At 42.3% G+C, this 15,730-nt stretch overlaps 1 protein-coding gene across 2 annotated transcripts in view; it reads right to left on the bottom strand.

The window, feature by feature from the left end:
* Positions 1 to 12,113, bottom strand: part of LOC310782512 (protein phosphatase 3 catalytic subunit alpha-like) — a gene marked incomplete at both ends in the record, with an annotated part of 60,744 nt that extends 48,631 nt beyond the window's left edge. The window contains 2 exons of one of the 2 annotated variants that reach the window (XM_083643187.1): positions 880 to 1,080; positions 12,062 to 12,113. In XM_083643187.1, the coding sequence (XP_083499313.1) occupies positions 880 to 1,080; positions 12,062 to 12,113 (253 nt within the window). Of the gene's footprint in view, positions 1 to 879; positions 1,081 to 12,061 lie in introns of those variants that run through there. The other variant, XM_083643188.1, reaches the window with a different exon arrangement.
* Between the last annotated feature and the right edge of the window lie 3,617 nt (positions 12,114 to 15,730).

Raw genomic sequence — 15,730 nt, 5'->3', positions numbered from 1 at the left:
AAACTCCTCCCCTCTGGAGCTAAAAATCCTCTTCTCATGAGCTCCAGTAAGTGCCACTTGTGTCCGTCTCCGACGATAAAGTTGTCCGCCTAAGACCATTCTGCAGCTGGCTTACACGAGCTGAGATGGTCGGTCCCAAATGTATCTTTGCAAATAGCCGTTATTTTGAAAAACCGATTGCATATTGGGGGTCAACTAGTTTTTACTACTAGTTACATTTGACTACTGAAACTATAAAGTGCCATAGTAACAATCGATAGAGCCCAAACTAAACAGAAAGTAAAAAGTTGCCTTTGGGGGGAAAAAGGAGCAGAGTTTTATTTTTCTCCCGTCAATGCCAAAATGCATTCTGGGCAGTGTCAAACTATCGTACCTGACAGAGGGTCAAAATGCTACTGCTTTTGGTGGTAAATTATCGTACAAATGCGATAATTATCGTACATCTGGTGTTTTGGAAAGCTTTCTGCTGTACACATTGACTGTATTATTATTATTATTATAGTAAGTACCATAACAGCCCAAGTGTCGTCACAGGTGTTATCTGCACAGATGGCTTTTTTGCCGCCACCTTTTTCTCCATATTTCTGCCCTGGGGGCATGTTTTAATTTTGTTTTTGTTTTTTTGGGGTATTTTCATAAGAATCTTGAGTCCTAACTGTAATTTTGCAAACAATAGTGCCGTACGACGATAGGGTCCAATATTTGAATACCAGACAGTCCTAAACTTGCACAAGCTAAGGCAGGAGGGTGGATAGACAAGTGGATGATTCAGCTTCAAGCCCGAGACTGAATCCTTACCAGTTCTACGCTTGCCATCCAGCAGTTAACCCAAGCTGGAGTGGCCCAAGTGACAAGCAAATGTCTACAGTAAATGCCTACCTGTGACTGGCGCCTCGATGTCCAGCATGGTTTTCTCCTGGCGCAGGATAGCTGCTCCCTCGTTGATGATGCGAAGAGCCACAGCCTCCTCCACCCGGCCCTCCTTGGTGAGGTGGGCCTTCAGGAGGTCCACGCGCGGTTTCCCTTCGCAGTCAAACACCTCCTTCATCGTGAGGCGGTGGCTCAGGGGGAAGGGGACAGCTGAGGACAGAGCACACACACACGGTCACATTCAATCAGAGGGGACATCAGAGTAAATATGGCCATCTTTTAGAGTGATTTCAAATACATTTTCACACTCTGAGACAGATTAGGAACCGCAATACTACTCCAGAATGCACACACCAGATTATTCAGATAGGAATCCCATTTGAGAAAATCTCTTCCAACATAGCGCTGCTACATCAATCTGTGTTGAATTATGTACATCTCTGGCATCAAAACAATGTTTACAAAGTACTGGTGTCAGTCTGCTTCTCATAATATGTAGTGGGCAGTAAAATGGAAGAAGCAATTGGCAGATTTAAATTAAACTATTGCTAGAATTAAATTAAACTATTCAATTAGTGATTATGACTATAGGACGAATCAGCGAGACGTCACTGCCACCCAAAAATGCGTAACCCCGCGGCAGTTAACTAGTATGAATTGTGCCAAACAAACGTTAATATCTCAAAAAGTATACATCACATCGCTTATATTTTGACATTCTGAGTGAGAGCAGAATTAGCTCAAGAGTTTGATGTATAATATATGCATGTCGTGTTAAAGTTGTGTGAACTGTCACAGTTTTTAAATTGTAAACATGGTCAGCCGGCTAGAGTCAGAAGCTCAAACTCTCCATAGGGTTCCATTGCCACCCCGTGACACGGTTTGTTTACCAAAATGCTGCTCGACTGATCCCTCCTATTAGTTATGGAGACCAAACAGTTTCACAGCTATCAGTCAATTGGTTTTGAATTTAAGCTTCACACTCACATTATCTGTCTGGGAATTTGCTATTAACTATTAACTTATTAAGACTCGTGCAGAAGCAGCATAGCTCAAGGATTTAGCACGCATGATGTTGCCTGAAGAGACTGTACAGCAAAAAGCCTTTAGGGAACCAGGTTTTGTCATGAACAGGTACTATGCCTACAGTATGCTTACTGTAAATGCAATGTTACAATTCTCTCTGAAAGGTTTACGGTTGTTTAACTCATTGGCTGCCAGCCATTTCTGGAAAACGGACGCTCCCAGTGCCAGCCCTTTCAGAGCGTTTTCAGTGATTTCTCAAGACCCACAGAATATTGTGTGATATTACTACGTAAACACCGAACACGCCTAAAGAACGATGAGACTCTCTTGTATCATCAGAAAAAAAAAGTTTATTGTTATCATTTTCCGTTCTTTAGTTATCAGCAGTATTACAGAGGTTGGTTTCACCAAAAACAGATGTTTCAAACTAGAACCTGAGATAATGAGCCTTTTGTGAAATGAAGCATTTCAAGCACATCACTGACTCTGAAGCTAATATTTTCTGATGATGTGACACCTAAAACATCTGAACAGTAATTTCCTTCAATAAATCAGCAAAAACAAAGGAATTTTGATGGCAAAATCATATTTTTTAGCTGCAACCAGCAGCGCTGGCCCCTGCGTGCGCAGACCCTACACCAGGGGTGCCCACACTTTTTCAGCTTGGGAGCTACTTTTAAAATGACCAAGTCAAAGTGATCTACCAAACATATTTATTTATATATATATACACTGAGTATACAGTGGAAAACAGTGGAACAGTGGAAAAACAGTGGAAACAGTGGAAAAACAGTTAAAAAAAAAAAAAAAAAAAAAAACTCAATGCCATGCGATCTACCACACTACCTTGGGCACCCCTGCCCTACACCTTCTTGCTGGTCTTGATTTACTGCTGGTGGGCATCAGGTATTCCAGCTTGTGTTTGCCAATCTGTCCATCGAGCCTGCTGTCTGGGTCGGTGTTGTATGGTGCCCTGCGTGCCCCACCCCCCTCAACTGCAAACTCCTCCTCTGTGGGAGTGTCTCTGGTTGCTCTGCTCGAATCTCTGCTACCTGCGTCAGGCGACGAATCTCTGCATGCTGGAGCTGGGATAAACTCATCCCCACACTAACACACAGCCTGCATGCCGGAGCTGGGAGAAACTCACCCCCACACTAACACACAGCCTGCATGCTGGAGCTGGGAGAAACTCACCCCAGCGTCTATTTTCGGAGCGCTCCGCCGTTTTTGTGCGCCCCAGCGCGACACCGAAAAGCCAAACCATTCTCAGCAGTCCCCGCTGAGAATGGTTTGGCTTTTCGGTGTCGGGTGCTCCTTTTCTGGCGGCTAATCGTGTGGAGAAACTATCGCAGCAGAGACAGAGGGGCTCAGTTGTGGGAGCGGATTGGCTGCTGTTCGCAGCTAACGTTAGCTCCAGCCAGAGCAATCTATACGGCTCTGGCTCCAGCATGCATCGGTTTCCCTTTCATCACGGCTTCTTCTGCTGTTTTTCCTCACCTTTCTCTAATCTGGAGAGCACTGTCGCCACCTAATGGGTCCGTAAAATAGCTTATACACCTTCAAAATCCCCCATACTTTTACAGGAGATGCATCAGGCTTTAATCCACGTCCCTTTAGACGTCAATGGCACTCTACGTTACTATTTGAATTGACGTCTTTAGACGTCAATGGCACTCAATGAGTTAAATACCGCCGCCAACAAGGTTATGTTTTCAGTGACATTTGTCTGTTAGTCTGTTTGTTTGTTTGTTTGTTTCTGTCAGCAGGATTACAGAAAAACTACTGGGTCGATTTTCATGAAACTTCGTGGAAGGGTGTAGCATGGGCCAAGGAGGAAGCAAGGGGCTAGCTCCTAGCTCCGTTTGTGAAGCCAATGTGGAAGTAACTTAAACCTGCATTCTTTCGAATGGCCTGCATGGGGCGACTCCAGTGGTTGCAAAAAGAAGTCACATGTTCCAGTTACATGGAAGTGATTTTGATTTATGGCCCCAGTTCATGGTCTCAGTTTCAAGTCTTCTTAAATACAGCTTGATGTTTATTTTGTAAACTATGGTCCCATTTCAACTAAAAATAGATGACAAAAAAAGACGTTTTAGGGTGTGATTGACAGGTCATCTGTCCAGTGATCATGCAGCTCACCATTCACGGACCAATAGCAGGCCGCACTGTCTCGTCCAAATTCACGTCACTTCTGGCTCCAAATAACCAAGATGGCGACGGTGAAAATGCCAACCTCAAGGCTTCAAAACGGGAGTCCAAAAACCAATGGGTGACATCACAGTATAGCTACGTCCATAGGGTCTATGGGAAGAACTCATTAAGTCACGGTATAGCTACGTCCATAGGGTCTATGGGAAGAACTCATTAAGTTTTGACATCACAGTATAGCTACGTCCATAGGGTCTATGGGAAGAACTCATTCAGTTTTGACATCACAGTATAGCTACTTCCATAGGGTCTATGGGAAGAACTCATTAAGTTTTGACATCACAGTATAGCTACTTCCATAGGGTCTATGGGAATAACTCATTGAGTTTTGACTAGGGATGCACGATATATCGGCAATCATATCGGTATCGGCCAGTATCGGCCGATTTTTTAACATATCGGTCATATCGGTATCGGTCAGATGTTGCAATGTTAATATCGGTTATCATTATCAGCCAAATTCTTCACATTGATATGAAATAATGCAGTAAATCTATGATTTATGGGCTTTCCCAAAGGCTTTGCAAATAAAGAAATGCATAACTTTTTCAAATTCAGTGTTAACATGTGTTTTTCAGTATGTACAAAATGTGATGATCATAAAAATGTGGTTTTATACAGATCATATCGACATCGGTAAATATCGGTTATCGGCCATAACAGCAATGTTAATATCGGTTATCGGCATCGGCCAAAATTTTCATATCGGTGCATCCCTAGTTTTGACATCACAGTATAGCTACTTCCATAGGGTCTATGGGAAGAACTCATTAAGTTTTGACATCACAGTATAGCTACTTCCATAGGGTCTATGGGAAGAACTCATTATGTTTTGACATCACAGTATAGCTACTTCCATAGGGTCTATGGGAAGAACTCATTAAGTTTTGACATCACAGTATAGCTACGTCCATAGGGTCTATGGGAAGAACTCATTAAGTTTTGACATCACAGTATAGCTACTTCCATAGGGTCTATGGGAAGAACTCATTAGGTTTTGGAGCTGATCCAATCCGACTCACAACATTTCCATATCATAGCAGACTGATATTGGCCTTGGCGGAGGTCTGCGCTCTCCAATTGCCCTTCTAGTTAATTAATGAATTTTCTACAGAAACATGGTACAAAGTGAGTACGAAAGGAAACAACCCAAGCAGCATAACAATCCTTCCTCTAAATATCCCTCACAATGATGTTCAACATATGTAGTCGGAAAGAAAGATCATATATATATATTTCAGCCATTTGGAGGCATTTGCATAACTTACAATGCCAGGCCCAGGAATGGCATAAGATACATACACAAAAGGGTAAGATGTATTAGAGTCTAGCACAAGCATCCTTTGTTGTAAACTGTCTGAAACATGTGACCTACTTTAATTATGGATATTTACAGAGTATATCATCATTTATTCAATGCTGTAAATTGTCAGAAAGGAAAATTTAAGTGTTACTGTTTTTTCTTGCTGATACGGCATTCTGCACTCTAGTTTGAGTAAACTACAGCAGCAGATTTTTTTTTTTTTTCAAGAACAAATAATAAAAATGATTGTATTATAGCTGTCTATTGGCTTTGTAAGTGTAGCGATGTTTTTAGGCAGTGCTGGATAAAACTCAGGTAACATCTAAGCACTCCATTCATCAAGCTCTCCCTGGATTGCTAGAGCCTGTGGCCATGACAATGCACCAGTCACCTACCTACTGTAGCGCACAGCCTGTGAAACTGTGACATCCAATCACAGATCATTACTTTGGTAGCAGCAAAAGTGATTTATTAGCTCTGGTGCTGATCTGTGCGTCGTGTAGGCTACTATGACTGTTGTGGGTATCCCATCACATCAGTGCAGCTTCCATTTTGGATCCTTGACCTAAATGTATAAGGCATAATTGATCATGTGTATGGAAAGCAGAATCAGATTTGGTTTCATCCATGAAAAAGCAGTTTTCAGGGCCTTCCTCTCAAAGTAGGCTACATCTAGATCATCTGGCTTAGCGGAGATCACTCTCGCAGCTACATTTCTGAGCCTCAAATAATTCTGGCGAGAAGAAAAATAACTCCTGAGGAACGTGGTAACAGTCAATAAAACAGACTTGCACACACATACAGTACACAGGGTATCAGTAATAGTATCATCCAGTATGGCTATGCTTGTAAGGTTTGTACAGTACATAGCACACAGGCCATTGAGCTGCAGCTAATGGAGAGGAGATGAGGGATGAATCTCAAAGCTGAGGCTTAGACCCAACATGATCAACATGCTCTTTAATAATGGATGTTAGACTAGAGGGGGAACAGTACAGTTCCTGCTCTGACCATAATAAGGCTAGCCCTAGCAAGGGATTTCAACTGGAATAAAGTCATTCACATTATATATATATATATATGATGCAATATGCCACCACCTGAAATGTATTGTGCTACCTTTATATACAACTACGTGACAGGCTGGTGCGTCCACAGTGCATCAGGACTTTGCATTTACTAACCATTAGCATTTGCACTTAATGCCCCAAATGCATTCGTTTTGTGTGAAATTGCTGCCTGAATGAGTCAAAACTGTCATAATACAAACATAGCACATGACTCCCAGTCTGCCAAATAATACAACTTTTTTCCCACCTGCCAGCGCATTTTAACAGTGCATTGAATGGGAGGCGACCACAAGCTGGTTTCTTTTTTGTGGCAGAGTGGAGCACTTTCTAAACTTGAGAAAAGTTCAGTCTTTAAATGGAGCAGGCATGATGTCAACTACCTTTTTAGTCACAACAAAGAGAAGGGGATTTTTTTTAAAATCAATTCCCCCCCATTTTCTCCCAAATTGTACTTCGCCAATTCTCCCTGCCAAGCTGTCCCAGTCGTTGCTCCACCCCCTCTGCCAATCTGGGGAGATCCATAGACTAGCACATGCTTCCTCCAACACATGTGCAGTCGCCAGCCACTTTTTTTAACATGTCATCGAAGAGTTTCACCGGCAGGACATAATGCGTACCGTTGGAGGATCATGCCATTGCTATTCCCCCCAGTTCCCCTCCCCCCGACCGAACAGAGGAGGCACTAGTGCAGCGACTGGGGCATATACCCCACCGGCTTCCCACCCGCAGACATGGCCAATTGTCTCTGTAGGAACGTCTGACCAAGCCGGAAGTACCGCTACCGGAAATTGAACCCGGGTCTCTGCGGTGATAGGCGAGCGCTTTAACCTCTCTACACTACCCAGACGCCCATTTCCAACCATTTCCAAGAGCAACTACACCAACCAGAGTGAAAATGGAGAAAGGACTCATAGAAAAGTTGACTGCAGTTGTTACTCCATAGAGATCATAAAGATTCAGTACGATACTGAATTCAGCTGGCTATGCTGTGGGAGTTTCAGGTACGTTTTCGGAATCGAGAGTCGATCAACAAGCTCAATTATATGCTTGTCAGATGTTAACCTCGCGTCATCAGGCTCTCTCTCTCAAAGGAGAGAGAGCCTGGTACTCATTACTACAGAGAATGATCATCCGCCCTAAGACCCAGATGTTCCGGTGGAGATGTTCCAGTGGTTTTTCAGCTTTGTTCCCCATAGAAGGATGGTTTTATATGGTGTTAGTTCATTTTATTTTTGTAGCTACATAGCTAGATAACGCAGATCACATTTATTTACGTTACTATGACGCCCTGTTTTCAGAGCAGAGTTGTTTTTTTGGGGCCGTTCCCGGCGTGTTCCGCCGGAACACCAAGTGTGTTTGCGCCGGATGACGTGGTGCTACGCTTTTGGCCCCAGACTAGTCAGATGTGCACATCTTGGCAAATGAATAATCTAATGAAATCACCAGTAATAATAGCTCCCGACTCTTATTTAAAGGAGAACTCCACCGAAAAACAATGCTGATTTATTTTGCACATAATCTCACACATGTCCAAAAACTGTAAACAGTTTTGCAGGCATTCATTTAGTTTGATTAAATAATCTAAAGTAAATATATAATCTAAAGTTACTGCTAATACACTCTGGGAATATATCCGTTAATATTTTTATTTTTTATTTTATAACCTCTGGGGGCAAGCTCGCAATACCTGAATAACTGGGACCGGAACTCATCTCGCCCAGCCGTGCCCCTTTATGCTAATTTTACAAACCGCTTGCACTATTATTAGGAGCACTATACCCCGATTTTCTTTGACAATGCCGACAGATTCTCATGCAAATAAAAATAATTAATCCCATTCAGAACAAAGAAATCCAACAAAGCAACCCAGATACTTAGCAACCCAGATACTTTACTATGTATTTACACACATATGCATTATGTATACACACAGGCAGGTATACAGTACAGGCAAGCAGGCACACAGCACATGCACACACGCACGCACACACACACACACACACACACACACACACACACACACACACACACACACACACACACACACACACACACACACACACACACACACACACACACAGATATATGGTGGAGAGATTTAAGCTCACTTCTACTGGGCGGGTAGCCATGTAGAGTTGAACTATGGTATATGTTGCTGGGCAACAGCGGCAGCAGCTGACTATTGGAGTACAGCCAGTGCAGCATGGAAAGCTGCAATTTGCATGGGAGGTTCACATCAATGCTGTTGAGAAATACACATACAGGATCCAAATGTCATATGTGTAAGTTATGTTGAGGCTTCTCTATATTACTACTCGCAGTGGTGCTCTTTACACTTCCTGAAAGATTCAGCCCGATCGCACGTAAAATGGCATTATGTGGCCGAACACCATTTTTGCTCACTCGCTCACAGACACTTTGCATTCTTATTATAGGATGAGGTTGTGGCTGTGTGCATTCTATATGGAAAAACACATTTTCCTGAACGTTGTTTCTCCGTTTGAAGTGATTTTAAATTGATATGTATATTTGAATAGAACATTATCAGTTATAAGCACATGCTACATGTATTTGAGTTTGTCGACAGTAAGCAGTTGGTTGGTTATCGCCACTTAGCTCTTGTTAATTTAAACACTGGCACCATCGTTTACAGCTTTCAGATGGCTCTTTACTTGGGAATAAGTATACTGGGAATTATGATTGGGTTACACGCAAGTAGGTATAGAGGTCCAACCTTCTCCTCTGGTAGGTATGAACCTGGCTCATATCTCGTAGCTTGCATTGTCATAGGCATGTCCATTAGAACCATAGACATAAATAATATGGACGTAGCTATCCCATTCAATTTCTTCTCCCTGGCGGAGTTCAAATGTTGGCCGTCACATCTTGATTTTTCATCAGCAGAGTGGGAGGGAATGGGTTGAGTCCTTCCGCAGAATCCGCACCTCACATGAGATTAGAGTTTCCCAGAGCCGCAGCTCCACCTGCTATTGGTCCGTGATCGGCAAGCTGCGCGATCACTGGACAGGCGATCTGTCAATCACCCCCTTTTCTATCATCTATTTTACTCCAAACGGGCGAGTTATATAAAAAATTACCCCCCCTACAGTTATGAAAAGGTGAAATTAGCTATATAGACCAAAACCGTGTTTTGCCCCTCACTGGAAATATGTTTAATCCTGTTACAAAGTCGGGCATTTTAACATGGGGGAATGCCTACTGCCCCTGACACCTAGTGGCCATTCAAGGGACTACAGCTTTTCAATTCACTTCCGCATCATCAGAGGGAAGAGGGTGGGCTTGCCCACTGGTTAGAACATGATGGAGGTCCCTCTCTAGACCTCCGCTGTAGACCTGGATGGTCTGGTCGAGCACCTCCGGCTGTCAGATGTCGGTTGTTCCATAGATAGACTCCAAGGAGATACTCGGGAGACTTCTCCCAGTCGTACTCATCCTCAGTCTCATATCTCTGGAGCTGATGTCTGCTTCTGTACCTGCTTCTGTACCTGCTTGCTCTTCTTGGCATTGAAGCTATGTGGAATGTCCAATGGCTAAGCGTGGCTTGCACTATTGCACATTGGATGATATATAGCCTTCGGCATCACTGCTGATGTCATAACGTCTCGGCCTTGATGATGTTATATTGCCGATGATGTCATATTGCCATATTGTCTGGTTGGTTATGACATCATCGGTCGGGAAGGTCACATGTCACATGATGGCATAGGTCCCAATCCCATTGTGATGCCATCGGTGAAGATGTCATCACTCTCGATAGATCCAGGAATAGTTTCCAGGGACCTAGCTGGACTCAGAGGCCCCAAATATGCCATGGGGGTGGCCATCCAGTCCTGAATCGGCATCAACGCGGAACCTTTGTAACACAGTGAGTAAGTGAAACTATTGGCAGGCCTGACCTCTTCATTTACATTTCAATTATTTAACAATCTGTGACTTGGTGCCATTTCTGCCATGTGTTTCTTTTGCCACTAAAATCGGTGTTAGATGGTGTAGTTATATGTGAGAGATCGGATATCACTCAAATAAATCACTCTATCAATTTCTATTGACCACAGTTTGTCACAAGATCCAGTCCATATCAGCTTTATGCTGCATTCGTGAATACTGATTCCATGTCAGAACACAGTACAGATAAGCTAAAGGAGATAGCTTGATAGTGTAGTGATCATATTATACATACCATGGGGCTAATAGCAAAGTTGAAACAAATACATATATTTGGGAAACCCTATATCACAAATATCAAATGTTACATGACCATGTTATGAAAGCTGAATCTCCATTCTTGAATGTGCCATAATGCAACTCTTGTCTGAATTATTTTTTATCTGCTCTTACCTGGATAAAACATTGCCAAAAATGCACATGAAATCATAATTTTGTCTCCATTGTGAGTTTCTCAGTCAAAACCAACCCACTGAATAGCTGAGTGAACAACAGTCATGAGAAGAGACCCTTGGAGAATGCACACGTTCAGAGACATTCTACACTGACTCTGATTGTGGACATATTGGTAGATATCGAGCCATGATGTGGTGACAGATGCACGGCAGACAGTGCAGCAGTTAAGATGCAATTCAGGATGGAGTGAGTGGTGGCCAAGACTGCTGGAATAACAGGGCAAAGAAAATGAAATGTGTCAAGTATGATACAATGGATGCTATAGAATCTTATGCAGGGTCACTCACATGGATGTAGTGCTGCCTTGAAATGACTACCTTAAATAAAGTCAATTCAGATGTACAACTGTCAATGGAGAGACTGGAGTTTGAGGCTCTCAGTGAAAGTACAGATTTTGTCCTATTTCCTTCAACTCTAAAGTTGTCCATGCTCCCAAATATTGATTGAGCAGTAGTGCATGGCCCTTACAGTATGTGAATGAATTAAGACTATCGCTGGCTATGAGCTGATGCATAGTCAAAATGAGCAGGGCTGAATGAAGTATGGCTCAGCTGCAAGCAATTCTCTGATAGCATTATCTCCACGGCCTCTGATGCAGCTTTTGATTCTTTTTTTTTTTACATAGGCCTACATAGGCCTTTTCAATTCCATTCAATTATTAAAAAAAAAAATCACTCAAAAACAGTAGGCTGATAAAAATATAGGCTATCTCATTAAATGTTAATTTCATGTTCTCCTCTCCCACTGGCCCTGTCACAGCCTGTGTGTGAAATCCTGCTGCATCACTGCCCCAGCTTCAACCACAACCTCGGCAATTCAGCTGTTTTTTCCCCATCTACCCTCAGCCTCCCCAAATCAAGATTCAGTCAAATCGTGACAGGAAACCATTAAAAATAAAATTAACCAACAAAACAAATTCCTAACCCGCATTGCTTCGAACACTACTCAGATCTATCGCCATCCTCCGTGAAGACTGTGCAAGAAAAACATGAATGTTTATCAACATCAAAGGTCCACGTAGCCCGCATATATGCCCAACTTGATGGCCGCACATACAGCGTCAATTAAATAAACGGCAAATAATAATAGCCTGCCAAGCCTCAACGCGCTAAATATTTCAGATGTTATGTAATATCCAAACGGAAAACGCAGGCGAACTCACATTTTACCATCCGATCGGTGGCGTTTAAGATGTCAGCGTTAGACATCTTCATGGGCAGTTGTCTTCGAGGCTAACGCGTTTTCTCTTCCTCCTTTAGGGGTAAAGTAGCCTGTTTCTCACTCTCAATATGTCTTGTCGAGATGCTGTGGCATCACTCAGACGATGCGCCCCCTCCGTGTGATGCCTGCGCCGGGTACGACTGCTGCTACAGCCCGGAGGAGGATGGAGGATGGATGCTGCAAGGGCTGCTGCTGTGCTAAGCTGTTATGTGGGGGAGGATGTGCGGAGAGAGAGAGAGAGAGGGAGGGAGGGGGGGGGGAGAGAGAGAGAGAGAGAGAGAGAGAGAGAGAGAGAGAGAGAGAGAGAGAGAGAGAGAGAGAGAGAGAGCACCATCCCGACATGGCGGTCAAGAAGGGAACTCCCACGCAAATGTTTCACGGGACTGCCTGATGCTGCCATCAGATGGAGGCTGAGCTGAGACGGGGTTGCCCCACGCACGCACGGCGCGCCATGTTGAGGTATTCTTGAAATCTTGGTACGCCTGAAGATAGTGTGGATAGGCTTTTTTGGTTTATTTTACAGTGTCTGGGTGTCATGGTGTAGCCTCTAGCTTTTAATACCAAGCTACAGTAGGCTATAGCGTCTATTTTTTTTTCTTCAAATAGCTAACTGTTCTGGTTTTTATGATGTGCACGTACCCATAGCCTATGTGCACGCACGTACGCACACACACACACACACGCACGCACGCACGCACGCACACACACACACACACACACACGCACACGCACACGCACACGCACACGCACACGCACACGCACACACACACACACACACACACACACACACACACAACCCCCCCCCCCCACACACACACACACACACACACACACACATACAACTAAACTAAACAACCTACTATTTTGTCAGAAATAAATTGGATTAATGCAATCTATTTACTACTTGGTCGCAACAAGCTAGTTTTTAATGCAAGCAGAGGATGCATGTCGTAGGCTACAGTAGCATGTTTCTGTGAACTTTATGCCTGTGGACAGTTGAATGACCTATCAGAATTAGTTAGAACAAAATACCTGTGAAAGTTTCAACTTAGACTTTTCTCAAAATATTTCAGTTTTATTTGCTATAAAATTAAAAACGGAAATTGATATAATTCTAAAGATGTCTAATCTGTTATTAAATGTATGGAGTGAATTGTGGTAGCATACAATAAAAAAATACACAGATGGAAATTAAATGAATCCAAATATTTTTGACCATCCACAAACAATACTGTGGTGGGCTATAGAAATGTAAATGGTCGCCAATGATCATGATTGATGCAGCTATGTTTGCTCCCAAGTTTGTTTGAAATATTTTTTTTAATGTAGGCTACTATAGTTTTCTATGACAGTGCATCCTACAGTGATAATCTAATTGTCCTCTTTCAGTGATTTTCTGTAAAACTTGCAAGGCAAATGCAAGATTAAGGGTGGGATTTCCCCAGCTCTATGTTGTCTTTATCATCTGGATTGTGGCTTTGATCATCTCTCAGACATTTGCCATGAAAGCGACTCAACGCTAACGCACTGGACCTGCAGCTTCAACTTGCACATTTTTAAGGGTTTGAGGTTTTAAAAACATTCCAGTTACAGCCAATTCACATAAACAAAATCATTGCAGAATGTTCCCAGTGTTGCCACTGACAATGGAAATAGTAAGTGAAGAACATGATGTTATTGATATAATATCAATAACATCATGTTCTTCAATGTCTTCAATATCAATGATATTTTGCATTACTGTCACTGTGTTGAAAAATTCAAATTGGTCTTCTCAAATGTGCCCCCACTGGCCTAAAGGCAAGATTCGAATTGTTCATTCAGTGTGCACAAGCCTACATGATAGATAGATGATAGACATGATAGAGAAGACAACATTTTGAAAATTGATTAAAAAAACATTAAAAAAAGTAATTTTATACATGCATGTAGCTAAACCCTTCCATAGTTTTCAAGCCATTTCAAAACAGGTCAAAAAAAATGTTGACAACCCAACATTTGGATTTGCCAATTAATGAACCAAAATTATTGACAAGTGGTTTGAAGCTCAATTGCATGTGTGAGACCAACAGAGTTTAAGAGCATTGCTCATTGAGCCTCATCTGTCAACATACTCCCCAATGGCTCTTACTTTACTGCGGTTTTGCCACAACACTTTGGTAGCCTAGCCTGTCCAACACCTGCATTGTGCGCTGGACAGAGCGATTACAGTGAGGTCTGTGTGAACTGCCATAAAACATCTACTGACAAGGTTGCAGGCTTTACAGACAAAACACGGGCACAAATATGTGTATAATATGTACCTATAAAACGGTTATTAATTTTTTTTTAATTGTGAGATATTATCTCTTTACCAGATGTTTCAGTTGGTTTCCTGCTCTAATTAGGTAAATGGGCAAATGTTAGCCTGCATGGTTAAAACCATCCTGATTCGTGATCAAATGTGAGTTCACGTGACCCGATGCTTTACCAGGATAGGCAAATGTGACCCCATCTCAATTATACCTGTGAGATCTGTCAGTGTTGTTGCAATTCCTGCTAGTCGCCAGTAGATGTCAATGGAAGTCATAGATTACTTGTTACCCCTTTGAATGCCTTACAATTGTTATTTCATGAATGCAATTTCATTACCTTTTGTCTGCACGTAGCAATAGAACTGCATACATGTGAAATTTAAATTTATTGCTTTGAACCTGCCATCTTTTCAAACAGTGAAAAGAACATTATGTGATTTAATACAATAAATAAAAATAAGAAAGAGGAAGCAAATCTGAGAACAAGCAACTTCTGCTTCCCCTCTCACTTTGGTTCACCCTAGTTGAACAATTTCTGTGTATTGTTCTGTGTATTGACCCATCCCATGTGTTTCTGTGTAGAATCTCTATAGGTCATCTGTAAACTAACTGTTACAGCTGAATGCTCTTTAATTGTGTCAATGTTAAGAGTGGAGCAAAGCAAGAGTTGTTAAGTTCAGTGCTTTGCAGACTTTGATAGCGTTGACTTAGACTATAAATTTAAAGAACCATGAAAAATAAGTAGTTTATATATATATATATATATATATATACCTGGTCTGAAGCAGCGTGGCCATGACCAGCTCTTTGTCCTCACTGCTGCTCCTGTTATACCTTTATTCTTGTTCACAGCTTCAATTTGCTTTTGAAAGTGTTGTACATGGATGCATTGTTTTTCCTTTTCTAAATTTGCTTCAGGCAGCTCTACTCAGTGCATGCCAATGACTCCCCTCATTTAAGTCAGCATTTAAAAAAAATCAAACTACAACCTTGTGATGTGGCGATTGTATATATACATTTCTGACACAACAAATGCTTCCAAATTACTATTTGTAGTGCTCACACACAGATGTGCAGGACACCACACCAGTTGGGGCTCATGTATCTGTTGTGTTTTGTGTGTGTGTGTGTGTGTGTGTGTGTGTGTGTGTGTGTGTGTGTGTGTGTGTGTGTGTATGTGTGTGTGTGTGTGTGTGTGTGTGTGTGTGTGTGTGTGTGTGTGTGTGTGTGTGCGTGCGTGTGTGTCACTCTCAGATGTCCGCTCTGTTTGTTTAGTGTGATTTTTGGATGCTGCCGACGAGACCATTATGCCATAT

This window comes from Poromitra crassiceps, assembly GCF_964638095.1.
Source record: "Poromitra crassiceps genome assembly, chromosome: 1".
NCBI classification, from domain to species: Eukaryota; Metazoa; Chordata; class Actinopteri; order Beryciformes; family Melamphaidae; genus Poromitra; species Poromitra crassiceps.
Note: the sequence above shows the minus strand (reverse complement) of the source record. Positions and strands in the feature narration are given on the sequence as shown.